Raw genomic sequence first — 16,586 nt, 5'->3', positions numbered from 1 at the left:
AACAATGTTTCATAGTACTATTACTGGACTAAGCTTTGACTTTGAGCTACAAAAATGAACTATGAGTTATGACGTATGGAATAGACTGAAAGCTAATTATATAGTGTATGTTTTATAGGTACTAGTCTAACATGCTGTGATCAAAATCTACAAATATCTAAGGTTAACAAGAAGGGTATTTAAAAATAAACAAGTAGAATGTTTCTTCATTTGTAAAATTTATCTGCAAAATGAGGTAATAATTGTCTTGGTTGCTTTAAAAACTGTATATGCTATATTGCTGTTGTTTTAAGAGGACATATTGTTATGGATTCAATTTTGTCTTTGCAAAATCATATAATGAAATCCTACTCTTAGTATGCCAGAAAGTGACTCTGTGTGGAGATTAGGTCTTTACAGATGTAAGTAAGTAAAAAATGAGGTCAATAGAGTGGACTCTAAGCCCCGTATGACTGGAGTCCTTATACAGAAGGGAAATTTGAACACAGATATGCACACCAGACTTTTGAATGATGGCACCAAATTTTTGAAATGAATTTGAATGGGCCTTGACACGGCATAAGAGGAAGCAACAATGCAGATCAAATGTGCTTTCAAGAGCACTAAGAAAGAGTATTGATTAGCATCCAAGTTTAGTGATATAATGCTGCTTTTTAAATTAATTGCATTTGTGCTGATGTAGTTTCAATTAGTAACCATTTTAATTTTTATGTGGTATAGAGAAACAGGGATAGGATAACAAAGTTCTACTAGTATTAATTCAGGAAGCTTTTCATGGAGTTGATGCAAAAAAAATGATTCCACAATTTAGTATTATTTACTATTACTAGTCGAAATGCATTGATAAAATTTCAGAAACACAGACATTTTTAAAAGTAAGGAAGAGAGGCAGAGCAGGTTAACTCATTGAACTTGAAGATATATTCTACCTACAAATAGGAAAAGGAAGAGAGGAGGAGGAGATGGAGGTGGAGAGGATGAAGAGAAGAAGAAGAATGAAAATAAGAAAGAAAGGAAAACAAGTACCAGAGAGCACAGAGGGCAAATCTCCCCCGGCCCCTGCCCCACGATTTCATGAAGCCAAACTGAAATGGACCACACACAGCTATTCACTTCCTGGGCCTCAAAGTCGTTCCCTTCAAGAAGCCAGTGTTGGGGTAGCTGAGCATGACCCAGAGCCCTCTGCAATGTGCAGAGGGATGCGGCTTCTACTTCTGCCTCAATACTGTTCATTCCCTGGGTGGCAGGGGGGGTGTTAAAAGAGTTAGGGCAATCTTGGTGGGCTGAATCTCTGCTGCACAGCCACCATGGGAACCAACACAGCTGCTTCCACCCTTCTAGCCTGTTGGGTGGGACTAGTGACACAATTGTTACTATTACCAAAAAAAAAAAAAAAAAAAAAATGTGGTTCATGATTTGCTTTAAAAGTAGTTATTTGAGATTCCTTTAAGATGCTTAACTGGCACAAAGACAAGTAGTTACACACAGATATTCATTTCCTCCTGTGATTATTTTTACTACGAATTTATTTTACAATTCTCAACTAAACAACAAAATTGATTGCAATAGTTCTGGCCAAAGGACCTGATAGCAGAAATGTGCTTATAGACAGACACCTTTATCTCTCCTGGGTTCACTTTCATAGCTTTGTGGAGAGCTGGTGCGAACTTTAGAGATGATCTTGATTTTGCCAATGAGTAAACTGTGATCCAGAGGAGGAAAGTGAATTTCTGAGGCTCACAGTGGCATCACAATGATACTATCCCAATCATAACAAAAGGCCCACCATTAAATTAATTTGCTATATTTTGGCCGTTATTAATTTATTTCACTACAGTGGCAAAATGGAAATGATTCTAAAATAAGAGGCTTTCTTTTTACTAGAAAAAATTGCTTAGATATCATTGAGTACTAGCCTACTGAATATTTATGTTGATTTTGTTAATGCAAGATCTTTATGTATATTAATTTATTCTAGATTTGTAATTTGATATTAATGCTACAAGGAATGTAGGTGATAGATGCAGTTTAAAGCCCCTTAGTCACATTATTTAAATTCCACTTTTATTCACATTCATGTCTTTTACTTCCTTGAGTACAACTAAGCATTGTCCACAAAACAGAAATAAATGAGTATCACAAAAAATTATTCCATAGATAACTACAAATATTCACAACTCAGGCAAACTCTCATCTGAGATTCCTGTCCTAATGATATTGAGCAGCAACACAGAACTTGTTATAAGCAAGGGAAGAAAAAGTTGGTTAACAAATATTTTTGAACTTTTCTGTGAGGTTGAAGTAAATTATATCATTACGTATTAGAAAGCATACTTAATATGAATTATATTCTATAATTAAACACATGTCTTGTACAGCAGAAAATAGAATAGAAACTTCAGTTTTTCATTATAAGAAAATTATTCTAAGACATACAAAAGTACTTTCAACCATACTACTCTGAATTTTCACCACTCCTGTGCATTAGAAGATACATAAGTGCTTAGTCTACATTGTAGTATGTCTAGCAATATGAGTATAAATTGATTTACCACTAAATATCATATCAACAAATATTTAAGGCCAAAATTCATATAATTCTTAAGTAATCAGAAAATACGAGAGTTACCCCAAAATTTATATAGTAAAATATAGAGATATGTTTAGGTGGGGTTCAGATATGTATATTGCCTATAAATTAGAAATAGATTTTTCTGTTATTCTGTATGGGAATGTCAAAGTCCTTTGTAAAAAATAATCATAAATCAGTAGGCAGTTTTGCTGCCTCTAGGAACAAAGCAAGTTGTACCTCATATATTTTGAGAATTTGAAAAGAATTTTCACAAGAAAAAAAATCTTAATTTGGAAGTAATGTCATCAAGATTTAAGATAGCCCATCAATGAAGAGAATGTTAATGTGTTTAAAAAATACTTTCTTAGCAGATGAATGTAAACACCTGTGTGCTATTGAAATAAACCCACATTAAACACTAAATGCTGAGAAATAACATACCCAGGCGCTCACGCATCTTCCGCAAGTGGTGATTTTGAAATCCCCATAGAGATCTTTGATTGCACCAGTTGTGAAGAATCCTTCCACCATCAGCAGAATGCCATACACGAAGAATGCAGCTGCAATGCCGTAGATCACATACTTAAAGATGTCAATCCTGGGGGAGAAGGGAAAAGTGTTGTTGGTCTGCAGAAATTGATTCTCGCATGCTTAAGTCTCTTTTGGAAGGAAAGTTGGAGAATGTTGATATTCACGGTGGAGGCTGAATTTACAAACATTTTTGCTTCATATTTCTAATGTGTAATATACATTTTGTTCTGCCACTTTTAATATTTGTCCTGAAGGGATTTGAGGTTTTCGTATGTAAGTATCTTCTTCCCTTCTAGCATCCCCGCTTCCCTGGTTCACATCCTTGTAGTCTTGGATAAGCAGTGAATTATATTTCCAAAGGAGTTTACTTAAATTCATTTGATAAGTAGGATAATTTATCTGACTAGTAAAAAATGTGAATGTAAACATTTATATGTACAACATTGAGATTTTAAAACATTTTTTAAAAAGAAAGCTTTATAGGTAATGATGTATTTTGCATAAAATGACATACTTAATATGTCTTTCCTCTGAATAATCAATTTTGTTTTATTTTATATTTACCTTAAACCATCACAAATATTTGCTGCTGTTGCTAATGCAATCTCAGTAATAACAAGGATATAATTTTACAGATAAATTGTAATTTATCTATAAAATTTAGCCAGAATCACTAATTATACAGAACTGGGCATGAATTAAACCATAGCATAATTCCATAAAGGGTTGGGAAGACACTTTTCCTTTTCTCACAATTGATTGCCCAATAGAAGAAAAAAATCACATGGCTAAAAGAAAACATTTACATAGGAAATATAAAAGTGCACACACAGACAACTGATGCATAGATAATAGATGGAGATAGAGAGTAAGGTAGATAGGTAGGTTGTTCAGATGGATGGATGAATAAATAGACAGATGACAGATTTATAGATGTTAAATAGGTAAATTCATAGTCCATAGCTTTGCACCTAGGATATGAATATTCACTGGGATTAAAGAGAACACTAGTGTTTTTGTGAAGTGAGTTTTTATTTGCAGTTCCTAGTTTTGAAAATATTCTTTATATATTTATTCTCCAAATGGTATCTTTTAAAACTATGGGAATATTTACCATCATTGTGGCTTAGAGTTAAAGATCATTCCATTAAGATTTATTATTATATATTTTTATAACCAGTGGCCATTTTACATTCAATGTAGTCAAAGTTGTAAAAATGCCAGTGAAATGTAGATGTGACATACCACCAGTTTAATGCTCTACATTTACTTAATTTAAGAAACGGATCATCTACAACTTTTGGAATGTATTCACTCTATGTATGCATAGTTTATGATACAGGACACGACATTCTAACCTAAAAGTCAACACAGCACCAATATTGATGTACCTTGAGGCTAAATACTTTTTGGACACAGTGGGATGAATTTGATAAGACATAATTGCATAATTCAGCAAAATCCATCCATGGTGTTTTGGTAGGGATTGCATTAAATCTGAAAATCACTTCCAGTAGTATAGACACTTTAATGATATTTCTTATTCTAATTTCTGAGCACAGGATATCTTTTTATTTGTCTTCAGTATCTTTCATCAATGTTTATTTGGTTTTGCTTTTTATACCACTTTATTCCAACCTGAGCACCTCAATATAAAACTGAATACTGATGAACTGTTTTCCTTACTAATTCTGAATTACTGCAAAATGAATATGTTCTGCTAGCAGCTCAATACTTAAATACTTAAAAAGATTAAATCATCTCTGACACATGGTAGATTTAAAATAATGAAAAGAATAATAAAATAATTTAAAATAATCTGAACTGATCAAAATAAAATAGACTTTGAAAAACAAGGTTGCAATATTGTTAATAACATTGCAATATTTATGTTACAAATTACAGATATGTTGTTTTGTAGAGTTCTATACATGGGGAACAACTGAAGCCACTTCCTTTCAAAGGAGGAAGAAATAAATTAGCTGTTTTAGTAACTGTACATTTTGTATACTTTTAAGTAACTCTTAAATATTACAGAAAAATAATAATGTTTTCTTGTGTTCCTCTAGATATTTTTCAGTTCTGGTTAATTTTACTGCTAGGTCTTTTGTTTGTTTTGTTTTAAGATTATTGTAAATTTAATAGATTTCTTGATCCTTATTTCATCACTTCTGCTTTCTTCTACCATGTGTATACTTTCATTTTATTATATTTAGATTCAAATTTAGTGTTTATTATTTGAGTGGTATAAGAACTGGACACAATTTTATTTTTCAAACTGACTACTTGTCTTACCATTTATTAAAATATAATCTTTGATCGGCTTATTTCAATACTACCACTATCCTAAAATACAGATAGATTGATTGATTAATCGAGCTAAGTCCTGATGTGTCCATTTCTATCCTTTCCATTTTATCCCACAAGTGTGTCTGTGCATGTGTCAGTCAGTACAGCATTGCTCTAATTATAGAGGCTTTGGGTGTATCTTGATATCTTCCAGGGTTAGACACCAACAAGATCTTCCTTGTCAGTATTTTCTTAGCTCTTCTTATGTTTTCATCTTTTCCTGTGAATTTTAAGTTTAACTTCTTTAGTTCTAGAGAAAAGTTCACTGAAGTTTGTTTGAGAGAACTAATACTTTAATAATCCTCACCAAGAACCAGGGATGCCTTTTCATTTGTTCACATCAACTTTTACAACTCTTGGGAACATTTTACTGCTTACTTCAGGTCAATTTTAAGTACTTACAATTAAGTTTATTATTTGGCTTTTTTGACCAATGTAAATAAAATTTGCCTTTACCACCAAATCTTCTAATTATTATTTCTCTATACAAATGTTGCTGTTTTTCATGTAGATTTTTTTTAATCCTGTACATTGCTGAATGCTCTTATTTTTTGAATTAGCTTAATCATTGATCCTTTAAGATTGTCCCAGATATATATCAACCTATTATCTCAAAGAGAGTTTTATTTCTTATTTTCTAAGTCTTAGGTATCTGATTGTTTTCTCTAATCTAACTGAATTAGTGAGTACATCCAGAATAATGTTGAGCAGAAGTAGAGATTATTCTTACCTTCCTTGTCCCTAATTTTAGTGGGATTGTCTGAATAATATTTCTAAGTTTAGATTTGTTTATATGTATATATGTATACATGTAAGTATATATATGTATGTGTATAAATATGTATGTATACACATGCCCACATATATATGTATGTATAACATCTATTGCTATTTTTTAATTTTATTGGTTCTTTTTAATATTACATAACAGTACAGTCTATTTTGATATAATTATACAAGAATGGATAATATCTTATTCTAATTAGAACCCTAGTCTCATAGATGTACAAGTTGGTGAGACTCACTGTGGTGTATTCATATATATACATAGGAAAGTTATGTCAAATTCATTACGCTGTCTTTCCTTTTCCTCTCCCTGCTTCCTTCCCTTCATTCCATTTTTCTAATACACTGAAATTTTATTCCCCCTGCTCCCCTTGTTGTGGGTTAGCATCCACATATGAGAGAGAACATTTGACCTTTGTTTTGGGGGTCAGGTTTATTTTACTTATCCTGATATTCTCCAGATCCATCCCTATTGCTATTTTAGAAGTTTATTAGAAATCAACATTTTTTACTAATATAACTTTTAAGTTTAAATAAAAAATATCAATAAAACATTGTGTGTATGCCTTTTTTTGCAATATTTTGGAAATGGGCTTAATCCCTCCATTGAAACTAGAAATAGATTTTCTGTTCAGCTTTCCTATACATCTTAGAGTTCCAAATTGCTGTTTATACCCATCTGGATTCTTCTCACATAAAAAGTAGGAGATTAAAATTGCAGAGAGAACTATACAGCCATGCTTTCTTTGCTCATGTAGCTCTAAAATTTTCCAGTGCTTGCACTTTCACAAAAAGTTTTTATTAGCAAAAATTGTAAAAAGAGCAAAGTAAAAACACCTTTGCTTATGGTGGTCAGCTAAAAACCTATCCCTTCAACATTCGCTTTATAATCCCTGAATCCTATGATTCTTACTTGATAAGGAAAATGAGTGAATATTACTTAATATTACTGAAATTATGGTTAAGTTAAGGATCTTGATAGGAGAAGATGATCCTGTATCATTCAGGTGGGTCTTTAATATAATCACATGTAGCCTCATGGGGGACAAGAAGAGAGAGCTTTGAGAGAGACATGCAGAAAAAAAGAGAAAGTACTAAGATGAAGGCAAAGATTGGAGTGAAGTGTCTCCAAGCCATGGAATGCCTATACCACCAGCTCCAGGAAGAGGCCAAGAACACCCTTGCATTCTGGAAAGGTCCAACCCTGCAGATGCTTTCACTCCAGACTTATGGCCTTTCCAGTATATATTGTCTCCTTATTTTCCTCCTCTTCTTTTTCCTCTAATGCAGTGCTGGGGATTGAATTTAGTGCTTATTCATTCTAGGCAAGTGCTCTACCTCTGAGCTGAACCCAAGTTCCATTTTTTTTTGTTGTTTTGTTATTTGTTTTAAGCTACCAAGTTTGTGGTGACTTCTTTATGACGGTGGCAAGAAACTAACATTTATTGATTAGTCTGAATAGGAGGTTGTTTTGAACTATTTCTGACATTGCCTCTATGATGCATGCTATAATCACGTATTAGAATACAGAGATTTGACAGAGATGCTGGAGTATGTAGTATCTCTTCTTAGAGTTGGAAAATGTTAATTTTAACATTTATTGTTGAATATGGAGAAGGGACCACTAGTTCCTTCTTAATCAGTTTATTCTTAATCAGTTCAATGTGTTAATGGATAAGCAATAAACATATTTTCCAGTATTGGGTATAGATATATTGAAGTTAATGGTTCCATTTGCTTTTCTATTAGAATTCAGAAGAGAACACAGTACCACAACTTTAAAGAGATTTTGAAAATGCTTTGAATGTTCACAAATGTCATGCAGAAAGTTCATGTTAAATTATTTTTATTGTGGTAAAAATCGTGTAATATTTAATCTCTTAGCAGATTTTTAAGGGAATCTTATAGTATGGTTAACTATAAACACAACGTTTTTGTGGCCGATCTAGAACTTTTCATCTTGCAAGACTGAAACTTCATACCCATTGAACAGCAACTCATCTATTCTCCCACTAGCCCCTGGCAATCATCACTTCTGTTTCTATGAGTTTGAGAATGTCATATATCTCATATATATGGAGCTTACAGCATGTTCCTCCTGGTGGCTGCCTTATTTCACTTAGACTAAAGCCCTGTCATCCGTATTTTAGAATCTGGCAGGATTTCACTTTGAATGTCTGAATAATATTCCATTACATACATAAACCATATTTTCTTTATCCATCCACAGATATTTAGTATGTTTCCACACTTTGGCTATTGTTACAGATAATGCAATAAATATGGGAGTGAGGGTATCTCCTCAAGATCTTGATTTCCCTTCATTTGGATGGATACCCAAAATTAGGATTGCTAGATTCTATGGTAATTGTATGTTTAAAAGTTTTAAGGGACCTCTGTACTCTTTTTCACAGCAGCTGTACAATTTTACATTCCTATCAACTATGCACAAGAATTCAGGTTTTACTTTTAATCTTTAATTCATTCTAAGCAGATTTTTGTTGGGAATTGAATTGATCTGTAAAGCAGTTTGGGTTGTTCAGGCATATTAGCAATAAAAAGTCTTCTAATCCATGAATATGGTAATTTTTCCATTTATTTGTGTCTTTGATTTCTTTTAGAAATGTTTTGTAGCTTTCAGTGTGCAAATGTTTTGCCTCCTTCGCTCATTTATTCCTAAGCGATTTTTCCCTTCTTGGATGCTATTATATGTAGAAATATATTGGCATGAATTCAATCATCCTAAACTTGTTAAATCTTGTTTGGGGCCTTAATGTATTATATATACTGGTTAATATTCCATACACACTTGAGAAAAATGTGTATTTCTATTGATGTTAGGTAGAATGTTATGATATTTGCCTTTCATGTTCATTTGGTCTAAACCTTGGTTAAAAGTTTCTGTTTCTTTATTGATCTCTCTAGATATTTAATCCATTACTGAAAGTGGAGTATTTAAGTCCACCACTATGATTGTGTTACAGTCTATTTGGTTCTGTTGGTGTTTGCTGAACGTTTTCCTCCCCCTCTAGCTGTGAGTCATCTCGGCTACACTGAATTTTTCTCAAAGGACCCCTATCACACAAACTATATTAGTTCTGTCAATTAGAAGAATGAATTGAGATGGAAATGAGTGCTTGGGCAGCTCTCTGAAGAGTCAGAACATTGGATGAACGCTCCACTTTTCTCTTTCCCCCCAAGGGAAACTCATCAGTTGGGACATTTTCGCCCAATGCCAGGCTGTATGGCTTGTGGTGGGGGCTGATGTGGGCTATTTCACATGGCTCTTTGTACCTGTTTCAACGTGACTACTAACCAAAAGGGCTAGTGCTTACTATTTCATCATCTTTGTTTCCAAAGTCATGTTTATTTAATTAAAATGCATGTGTACATCAAGTCTGGCATTTTGCAGGAAGTATAATGCCAAATCATGGATGACAATTATATCAGTCATATACCTTTTGGTTTGCCTTTTTGAAATTTAAGAATTTCAAACTAATATTCTGTTAGAATATCTGTCAAAAATAATCATAACTTTGTGAAATTCACTAAAATTTATAATTACTATTGATAAGTAATAATAATAAGCAATGATTTATAGTAAGTACTGCAATAAAATGATCAGGCTATATATTAATTTTTTTATGGCTGCTCTAATAAACAAACTCAAGGTTGAAAACAAAACACACTTTCTTATAGTTACGGGTGTCAGAAATTTGAAATCAGTTTCACTGGGCTGAATCCAGGGTGTTGGCAGAGCTTGACTCCCTTAGGGACTCTTCAGAATGTTGCATTTTGCAGCTTCAAGAGCTACATTCCCAGCAATCCTTGACTAGTGGCCCCTTCTCCATCTTCAAAGATGTAGGCAACACCTCATTTCAGGAATCACACTGGCTTTTTCTCTGGTCAAATATCTCTCTTCTTCCCTCTCATGACCCTTGTATTGTGAGGGTTCACCTGGATAATCCAGAAGGATCTCGCCACCTCAAAATCCTGACGTTAATTAAACTCTTTAGTCTACTTTTTCTATATCAGGTCATATACTCAGGTGACAGAGATTAGAATCTGGATATCTTTAGGAGCGATTATTCAGATTACCACAAGTTATACACTTTAACTTGCACGTTAATTTCTGCATGTTCAAATATTCTTAGGCATACTTTTTTTTCTTCAAACAACTTGAAGATGAAAATTTCTTAATATATTCCAAAATCAATTTCAATATTTTAAACCACCAAAATGTTTAAATTATAATGAGCCTGACCTTGACTTGATTCCTTCTACTTTATCATAAAAATACTCTTTTTATTAACATGCTACCTGTCAACTTAATATAACAAATAACTTCACATTTATATTAGGAAACTTAAACTCTTGTTATTTAGATAAATATACATTTCTGTAAATGACATATCATTGATAATGCATTAATAACCTTCTGATATGAAGCCACTGACTTAATGTCCATAGAAGAATTAAATAATCCTAAGTGTTTCTTTCCTTTCACTAATTTTTGTTTTTCAAAGTTATCTTTATGTTATCCTATTCTAAAGCATTTTGCTTACTTTTAAAATGTAAACTTTCAAATTTATCATTGTTTGTATACACAACTATCTTACTAACCAGAAAACAATGTCTGTTCATTGGGGGAAAATGAATGAAAAATCACAACAAACAACAAAAAACTCCAACTGTTTGCTGTTTATTCTTCCAGTTTAATATAAATTTAATTTTACAAAAGTTATGAGTGTTATAGACTATTTGAAAACTTCCTTTTTAGTAAATATATTTTAAACTATTACGTAATTTTTCAATATTTTTTAGGGTTATGGTACATTCTATCCTTTGAAGAGGTATTTTATCAATACCCTACTTTTGATCAGTGGTAAGAAGAATAATGCTCCTCTCAAAGATGTCTAGAGTCTAATCCCCAGAACCTGTGAACATGTCATATTACATGGAAACAGGGACTTGGGGATGAGAGTAATGATCTCAAGAGGGGAAGGTTATCCTGCATGATCTGGGTGGATCCATATAGTTATAAGGGTTCTCAAAAGTGAGAGAGGTGGAAGAGGCAAGATCAAAATCAGAGATGGAGTTGAAGATGCCACACTGTTGGCTCTGAAGACAGAAAGGGTCATTGAGCCAAATAATGCAGGTGGTTTTTGGAAGTTGGAACAAGCAAGGATATGGATTTTCCCCTAGAGACTCCAGGTGGGACAGAGTCATGCCAACACCATGATTTTAGCCCATTTCAGTAAACCCAGTAAGACTCCTTTCAGACTTCTGACCTCCAGAACTATAAAAATAAATTTTGTGCTGTTAAGCCACTAAATGTGTGGTCATTTGTTTTCCAGGAGCAGTGGGAAACCAGTGTATCAATATTGCAAACAGCATGGCAGTTATGCTTTGCTAGTCTTTGCTCAGAACCTAAATTGTTTCCCAGAGTTAAATTCCTAGAAAAATTAAAGTATGTGTATGAAGATAGTGTCCAGAAAGTTTGTTCTAAAGTGAAAATTTATTCGTAAAGAGAAAAAGGGCTTCTCTATTTCCTAATACCAGGTATTATAATTTTCTGATGTTATCACTTTAAATGTTTCTTAGTTTTTTTTTAGTGATAATTAACATACATTTATTGGCTATTAATCTGTTGTATTTTTATTGGCATTGCTGTTTTATATTTTACCTTTGTTTCAATAGAATATTTTTGGCTTAGTTTTTCATTTATTAACATTATAAATTCTTGTCATGTATACTACATTTTTATCAGTTTTTATGTAAATTCAATGTTTAAATAACATTTAAAGAGTAAACTTTAAATTTTTATTAGGTCAAATCCATAAATCCTTTGTGATTTCTTATTTTGCTGATATACTTCTTATCCCATAATAAGCAAAACTTTAATTTATATTTTATTCTAGCCCCTAAAAATTAGCTTAGTCTTCAATTTAACTTTCAACTTTTAACTTTTTTTTAGTAAATTTTGAGGTAGAGACATAATTTTATTTGCACTTGTCAGTATGCACATGTTGGGTCTCTTTTTATCACTGTATTTTGTCTCATTCAATATAATTTTCTGTGTGTCTTTGTAAATACCACATAGCACAAACTGTTATAGTTTCTTCACTCCATTTGTTTAGCCTGATGAATTACAGAATTCAGTTAAAAGAGTGACTCCACCATTCTATAATCCATATCTGTTTGGTCTGATGTGGATGACACTTTGCTCTCCTGTCTTCGATATGTCAGTCTTGAGGACAAGGAATTTGTCTGGCTCTGCTATGCCTCCCTGAAGACTAGCACAGTGATTGGCACATAGGATAGCTCAGTGAATGAATATGTTAAAAGAATAATCAAACAAAAGATTATCCTGGAAAAGATCTAGACTTTTGAAATCAGGAGTATCTTAGAACAAAAATGAATTCTAGGTTAACATATATTCACATACTCAATATTCACAACAACTCAATTAGTGAAATGGGAGCTATTATTAAGATAACTGATCTTAAAAATAAACTAGACTAAGTGAATCACAGATTCTAAGCATCTAAGAACTGAAAATTCATTAACAGCTTTATCTAAACAGCTGCACTAACCAACAAATCATTACATTCCAAGGCAATCCATCCCTATAACTTAGAATCCTAAGCCTGTGTCTTTCTTTTCACCATGAAGAACAAAATAAGTTTGCTTCTACCTGATAACCTTCAAGATATCACTTAAACAAGATTATTATGTTCTTTATTTTTCCTAAAATGACTGTATTCTTGCATTTTTGAATGTTAAGAGAGAAGTTAGATCTTTAAATTCAAATCCAGCCTGAACCTTGCTCAAATGTTTACCTCTGCTGTTATCTCTATCCTGATGGAATAGTAAAGCAATAGCAGTATTATGGTAAGTGGGCCATGTCCAGGAACAACCAGATATTAGGAAGCATGGCAGTGGGCATTACAATTGAAACAGGGCTTCAAGGAATAGAGCATTACCATTAATTTAACAATCTTTATCATCATTATCATCACTATCCCCAACACAATAAATAGCTGTACAGTGCTTACTGTGTACCAGAAATAGTTGTTTTAAAATATCAACAAATTTTATATTCATCAGAAACTTAGGAAGTAGGCAACATTAGTTTGTTCCTTTTACTGAAGAGAGACTGAGGTAGAGAGGTTAAGTAACTTGCCCAAGTTAAGATATCTACAGTAGCAAAGAGCCAAACTGGATCAAACCCAGAAAGTATGTTGTATCCTTATCTAAATTCTTCACATTTAGATATTTGGTTTTGTTTTTGTTGTTGCTTGTTATGGTTTGGATGTGAGGTGTCACCCCAAAACCAAAAGCTCATGTGTCAGATAATACAAGAAGGTTCACAGGAGAAATGATTGGGTTGTAAGAATCTTAACTTAATCAGTGATTTAATCCTCTGATAGGGATGGTAACTGAAGTGGTAGGGTGTGGCTGGAAGAGGTGGGAATTGGGGCGTGACTTTGGGTACACTTTTGTATCTGTCGAGTGGAGTCTGCTTTCTGATCAAGATGTGAGCTGCTTCCCTCCATCACACTCTTCTGCCATAAATTCAGCCTCACCCGCAGTCCTGAGGAATGGAGCCAGCCTTCTGTAGCCTAAAACTTCTGAAACTATGAGCACTCAAGTATATTTTTTCTCCTCTAAAATTGTTCTGGTCAGATCCTTTTAGTCACAGCAGAGAAAATGTTGACTAAACATTACTTTACCTCAGCATTTTAAAAATTAATTAATCAATTTAGGAACACTCATTTGTGGAATACTAGCCTGGCTAAAATATTGGCTAGTGAAATGCATACTATTTGATTATTATTTCAGAAATCAGGAATTCGGTGTGGTTTTCTAACCTAAGTGTCAACTATGATTTAAATTATGTTTGAATTTATAAGACTAATCAATAATCTCTCATTGATACTAATTTTTCTCATATGCAGACATTGTGGTAAGTAAGACTTCAGCAGTCTGATGTAATTATCAGCACCCTAGATCTGTTCAGGTAGTTTGCATACTGCTATGGTTCTTGTCAGCCTATAAAACCTCATCTTGTCTTGAAAATCATGGTTATTTTCCCTTCTTATTCTCACTCATCAAGCAACTGACAACTGTGTCCTATTTTATTAATATCTAAGTGATGTATAAAAATTATAAGCAAAGTCAGAAATACAGACCCACATGAAGTTAATTGAGAGTGAAATCAATTAATCTGTTTTATCCAAACTTACTGCTTGATTTTGCTTTGAAATATTGAAGAATTAATTATCTAGTGAACTCAGGTTTTGATCCATTGAACTGAAATCACAGTTATAACATTTTGAAAACAAAATGTCTTCACTCCAGTAATCAATGATATCAGATCCTGGATATTCACTATAATTTGCCAAAGCCCAAGCACCGTCCATACTAAATAATTTATGGGTGAGTATTAATTGTGAGTAAGGCTGATCTTCTCTCAGTTCTCAGGAGAGTTATTCAAGAAGCCAACTCACGCAGAAAAATCAGTGATTTAATCATTTTCATAGCTAATTTTCTAACAAGTGTCTGTATTTCATTGACCTATATGAATCCACTTTCCAAAGTAAAATACTTACCCTCCTTCTTATTCGCTGTCAAGTGACACTAATGGATCACAGCAATAACACCTTCCCCCAAATCTCTCAGGATAAGAAAGTCTAAATGGCACCTTAGAACATTTCTTCTTCATCATAAAAGAAAGTGGCAGAGTAGAGAGCTGTTTCCAGTGTTGAGTGTGCCCAAGTGACTGCGCTGAACACACAGAAGTTGTGGTTGGAGGGTAGGAACACTGATGGGAGCCATAGGTTAAGTTCCACACTTACCATTATGAGTTAAGAGCCAACAAATGACCTAGATTTGAGGAATTAAACTGACAGATTAAAAAAAAAAAAAAAAAAAAGCTTCTAGGAAACCAAGTAGGTAAGGAGAGATAGAGATATACTAAAACTTACATCAATAGGGCACAAAATCTTTGAGAAATTCACTTCTCCTACCCCTCTCTGAAGGTCTCCACACATCAAATGTAATATGACAAAGTGATTCAATGGGTAACATCAGCTGGGAATATAAGACCCAGATTTCAGATCACTTTCTACTGGGTGGGCTAATGGTGTTTAGCATTAAATATCTGAAAGACAGATTGCATAAGAATGGAGATTATTTGCACACTTATTTATGATAAGTACATTCTGCATGCTGGGCAGGTGATTACGGATCAGAATAATCATATTTCAGCATGCTTGCCCTTGAGATTTCCTCTCAGGAGACAGTGACCATGTAGGGATACTTGTAAGTATTTGAGAAGAGAGAGAGTTTGGAGAAGAATGAAGGGAGAAGAAGGGTGGGATTATGAAGGAGAGAAAATAGAGAGACTTTGTGGTCCTGAAGATAAAGAAGGGATTAATTCTCAGATTCTAAAAACCATGGGTGGAAGTCTCAAGTCTTGGGAAATTGTATCTTTTCATTTAGCCATCCAGTGAACAAGCTTCTTTTCCTTTCCAAGTATAAGATATAGGATGAAAACTATGGTTGAATTAAGCATGAAAACTATGGAGAAAAGTAATAAGAATCTCAATAAATTACTAAAATTGGCTCTAAGTCCTTTCTTCACACTGTCTTAATTTTCTTTTTCAAACAATTTATTACCAAGCAAGAAGTGTCTCCTGAAAGCACATTGCTCATTCTCCACTGCCTTGTATTTCACCTTTTCCTTTTCTCTGATACCCCATCCTCAGCCCTTCACAGGTTAATCTCTACTTCCTCTGAACCTTTATGCAAATTTTGACCTTATCAATTGGCACTGATCACACTGAGAAGTTTACAGAATGCATCTGCCCTCTGTGTTTTCATGAACTATTTTTTTTTTTTTTTTTGGCAGAGAGAGTCTTAATCCATTTGGCAGCTCCACAGGACCCATAGAAGAAATTCAAGTAATTTGAACAAAGAAAAGAGAGATAATGTTGGCATTAATTTCTCCCAACCAAAACGATGTTTTTCCATTCCAAAAATGTGTTACTGGTGGCATTTAATTTCTCATGTAACAGACCAAAGGTAAAAGTACTAAATAAAATCTCTGACCTCAAATCTCTCTTTTAAACTCACAATTTCAGCGCTTTAGTTGAGTTCAGAAATATATTAAAGTTTGTTGTCTAAATATCAAATATATCTTGATAATTGGTTGCTAATAGATGTATATAGGCATGCCATTTATTAGGCTTATGATTCCTAACAAACTTCACACTCTATAACCAAATTTAGCACTTTGAATGTAGCCTAAGTATAGAGAATCTGTAGATTTTTAAGGACATCT

The 16,586-nt window shown here is 33.3% G+C and overlaps 1 protein-coding gene across 2 annotated transcripts in view; it reads right to left on the bottom strand.

Moving 5' to 3' along the window:
• Positions 1–16,586, bottom strand: part of Gpm6a (glycoprotein M6A) — a 326,724-nt gene that overhangs the window by 27,650 nt on the left and 282,488 nt on the right. For both annotated transcript variants that reach the window (XM_027926991.2, XM_027926992.2), the window contains one exon: positions 3,014–3,170. In XM_027926991.2, the coding sequence (XP_027782792.1) occupies positions 3,014–3,170 (157 nt within the window). The remainder of the gene's footprint in view (positions 1–3,013; positions 3,171–16,586) is intronic.

The sequence above is a fragment of the Marmota flaviventris genome, chromosome 3, assembly GCF_047511675.1.
Source record: "Marmota flaviventris isolate mMarFla1 chromosome 3, mMarFla1.hap1, whole genome shotgun sequence".
Taxonomy (NCBI): Eukaryota; Metazoa; Chordata; class Mammalia; order Rodentia; family Sciuridae; genus Marmota; species Marmota flaviventris.
The sequence above is the reverse complement of the archived record's forward strand: the minus strand, read 5'-3'. Positions and strand labels throughout refer to the sequence as shown.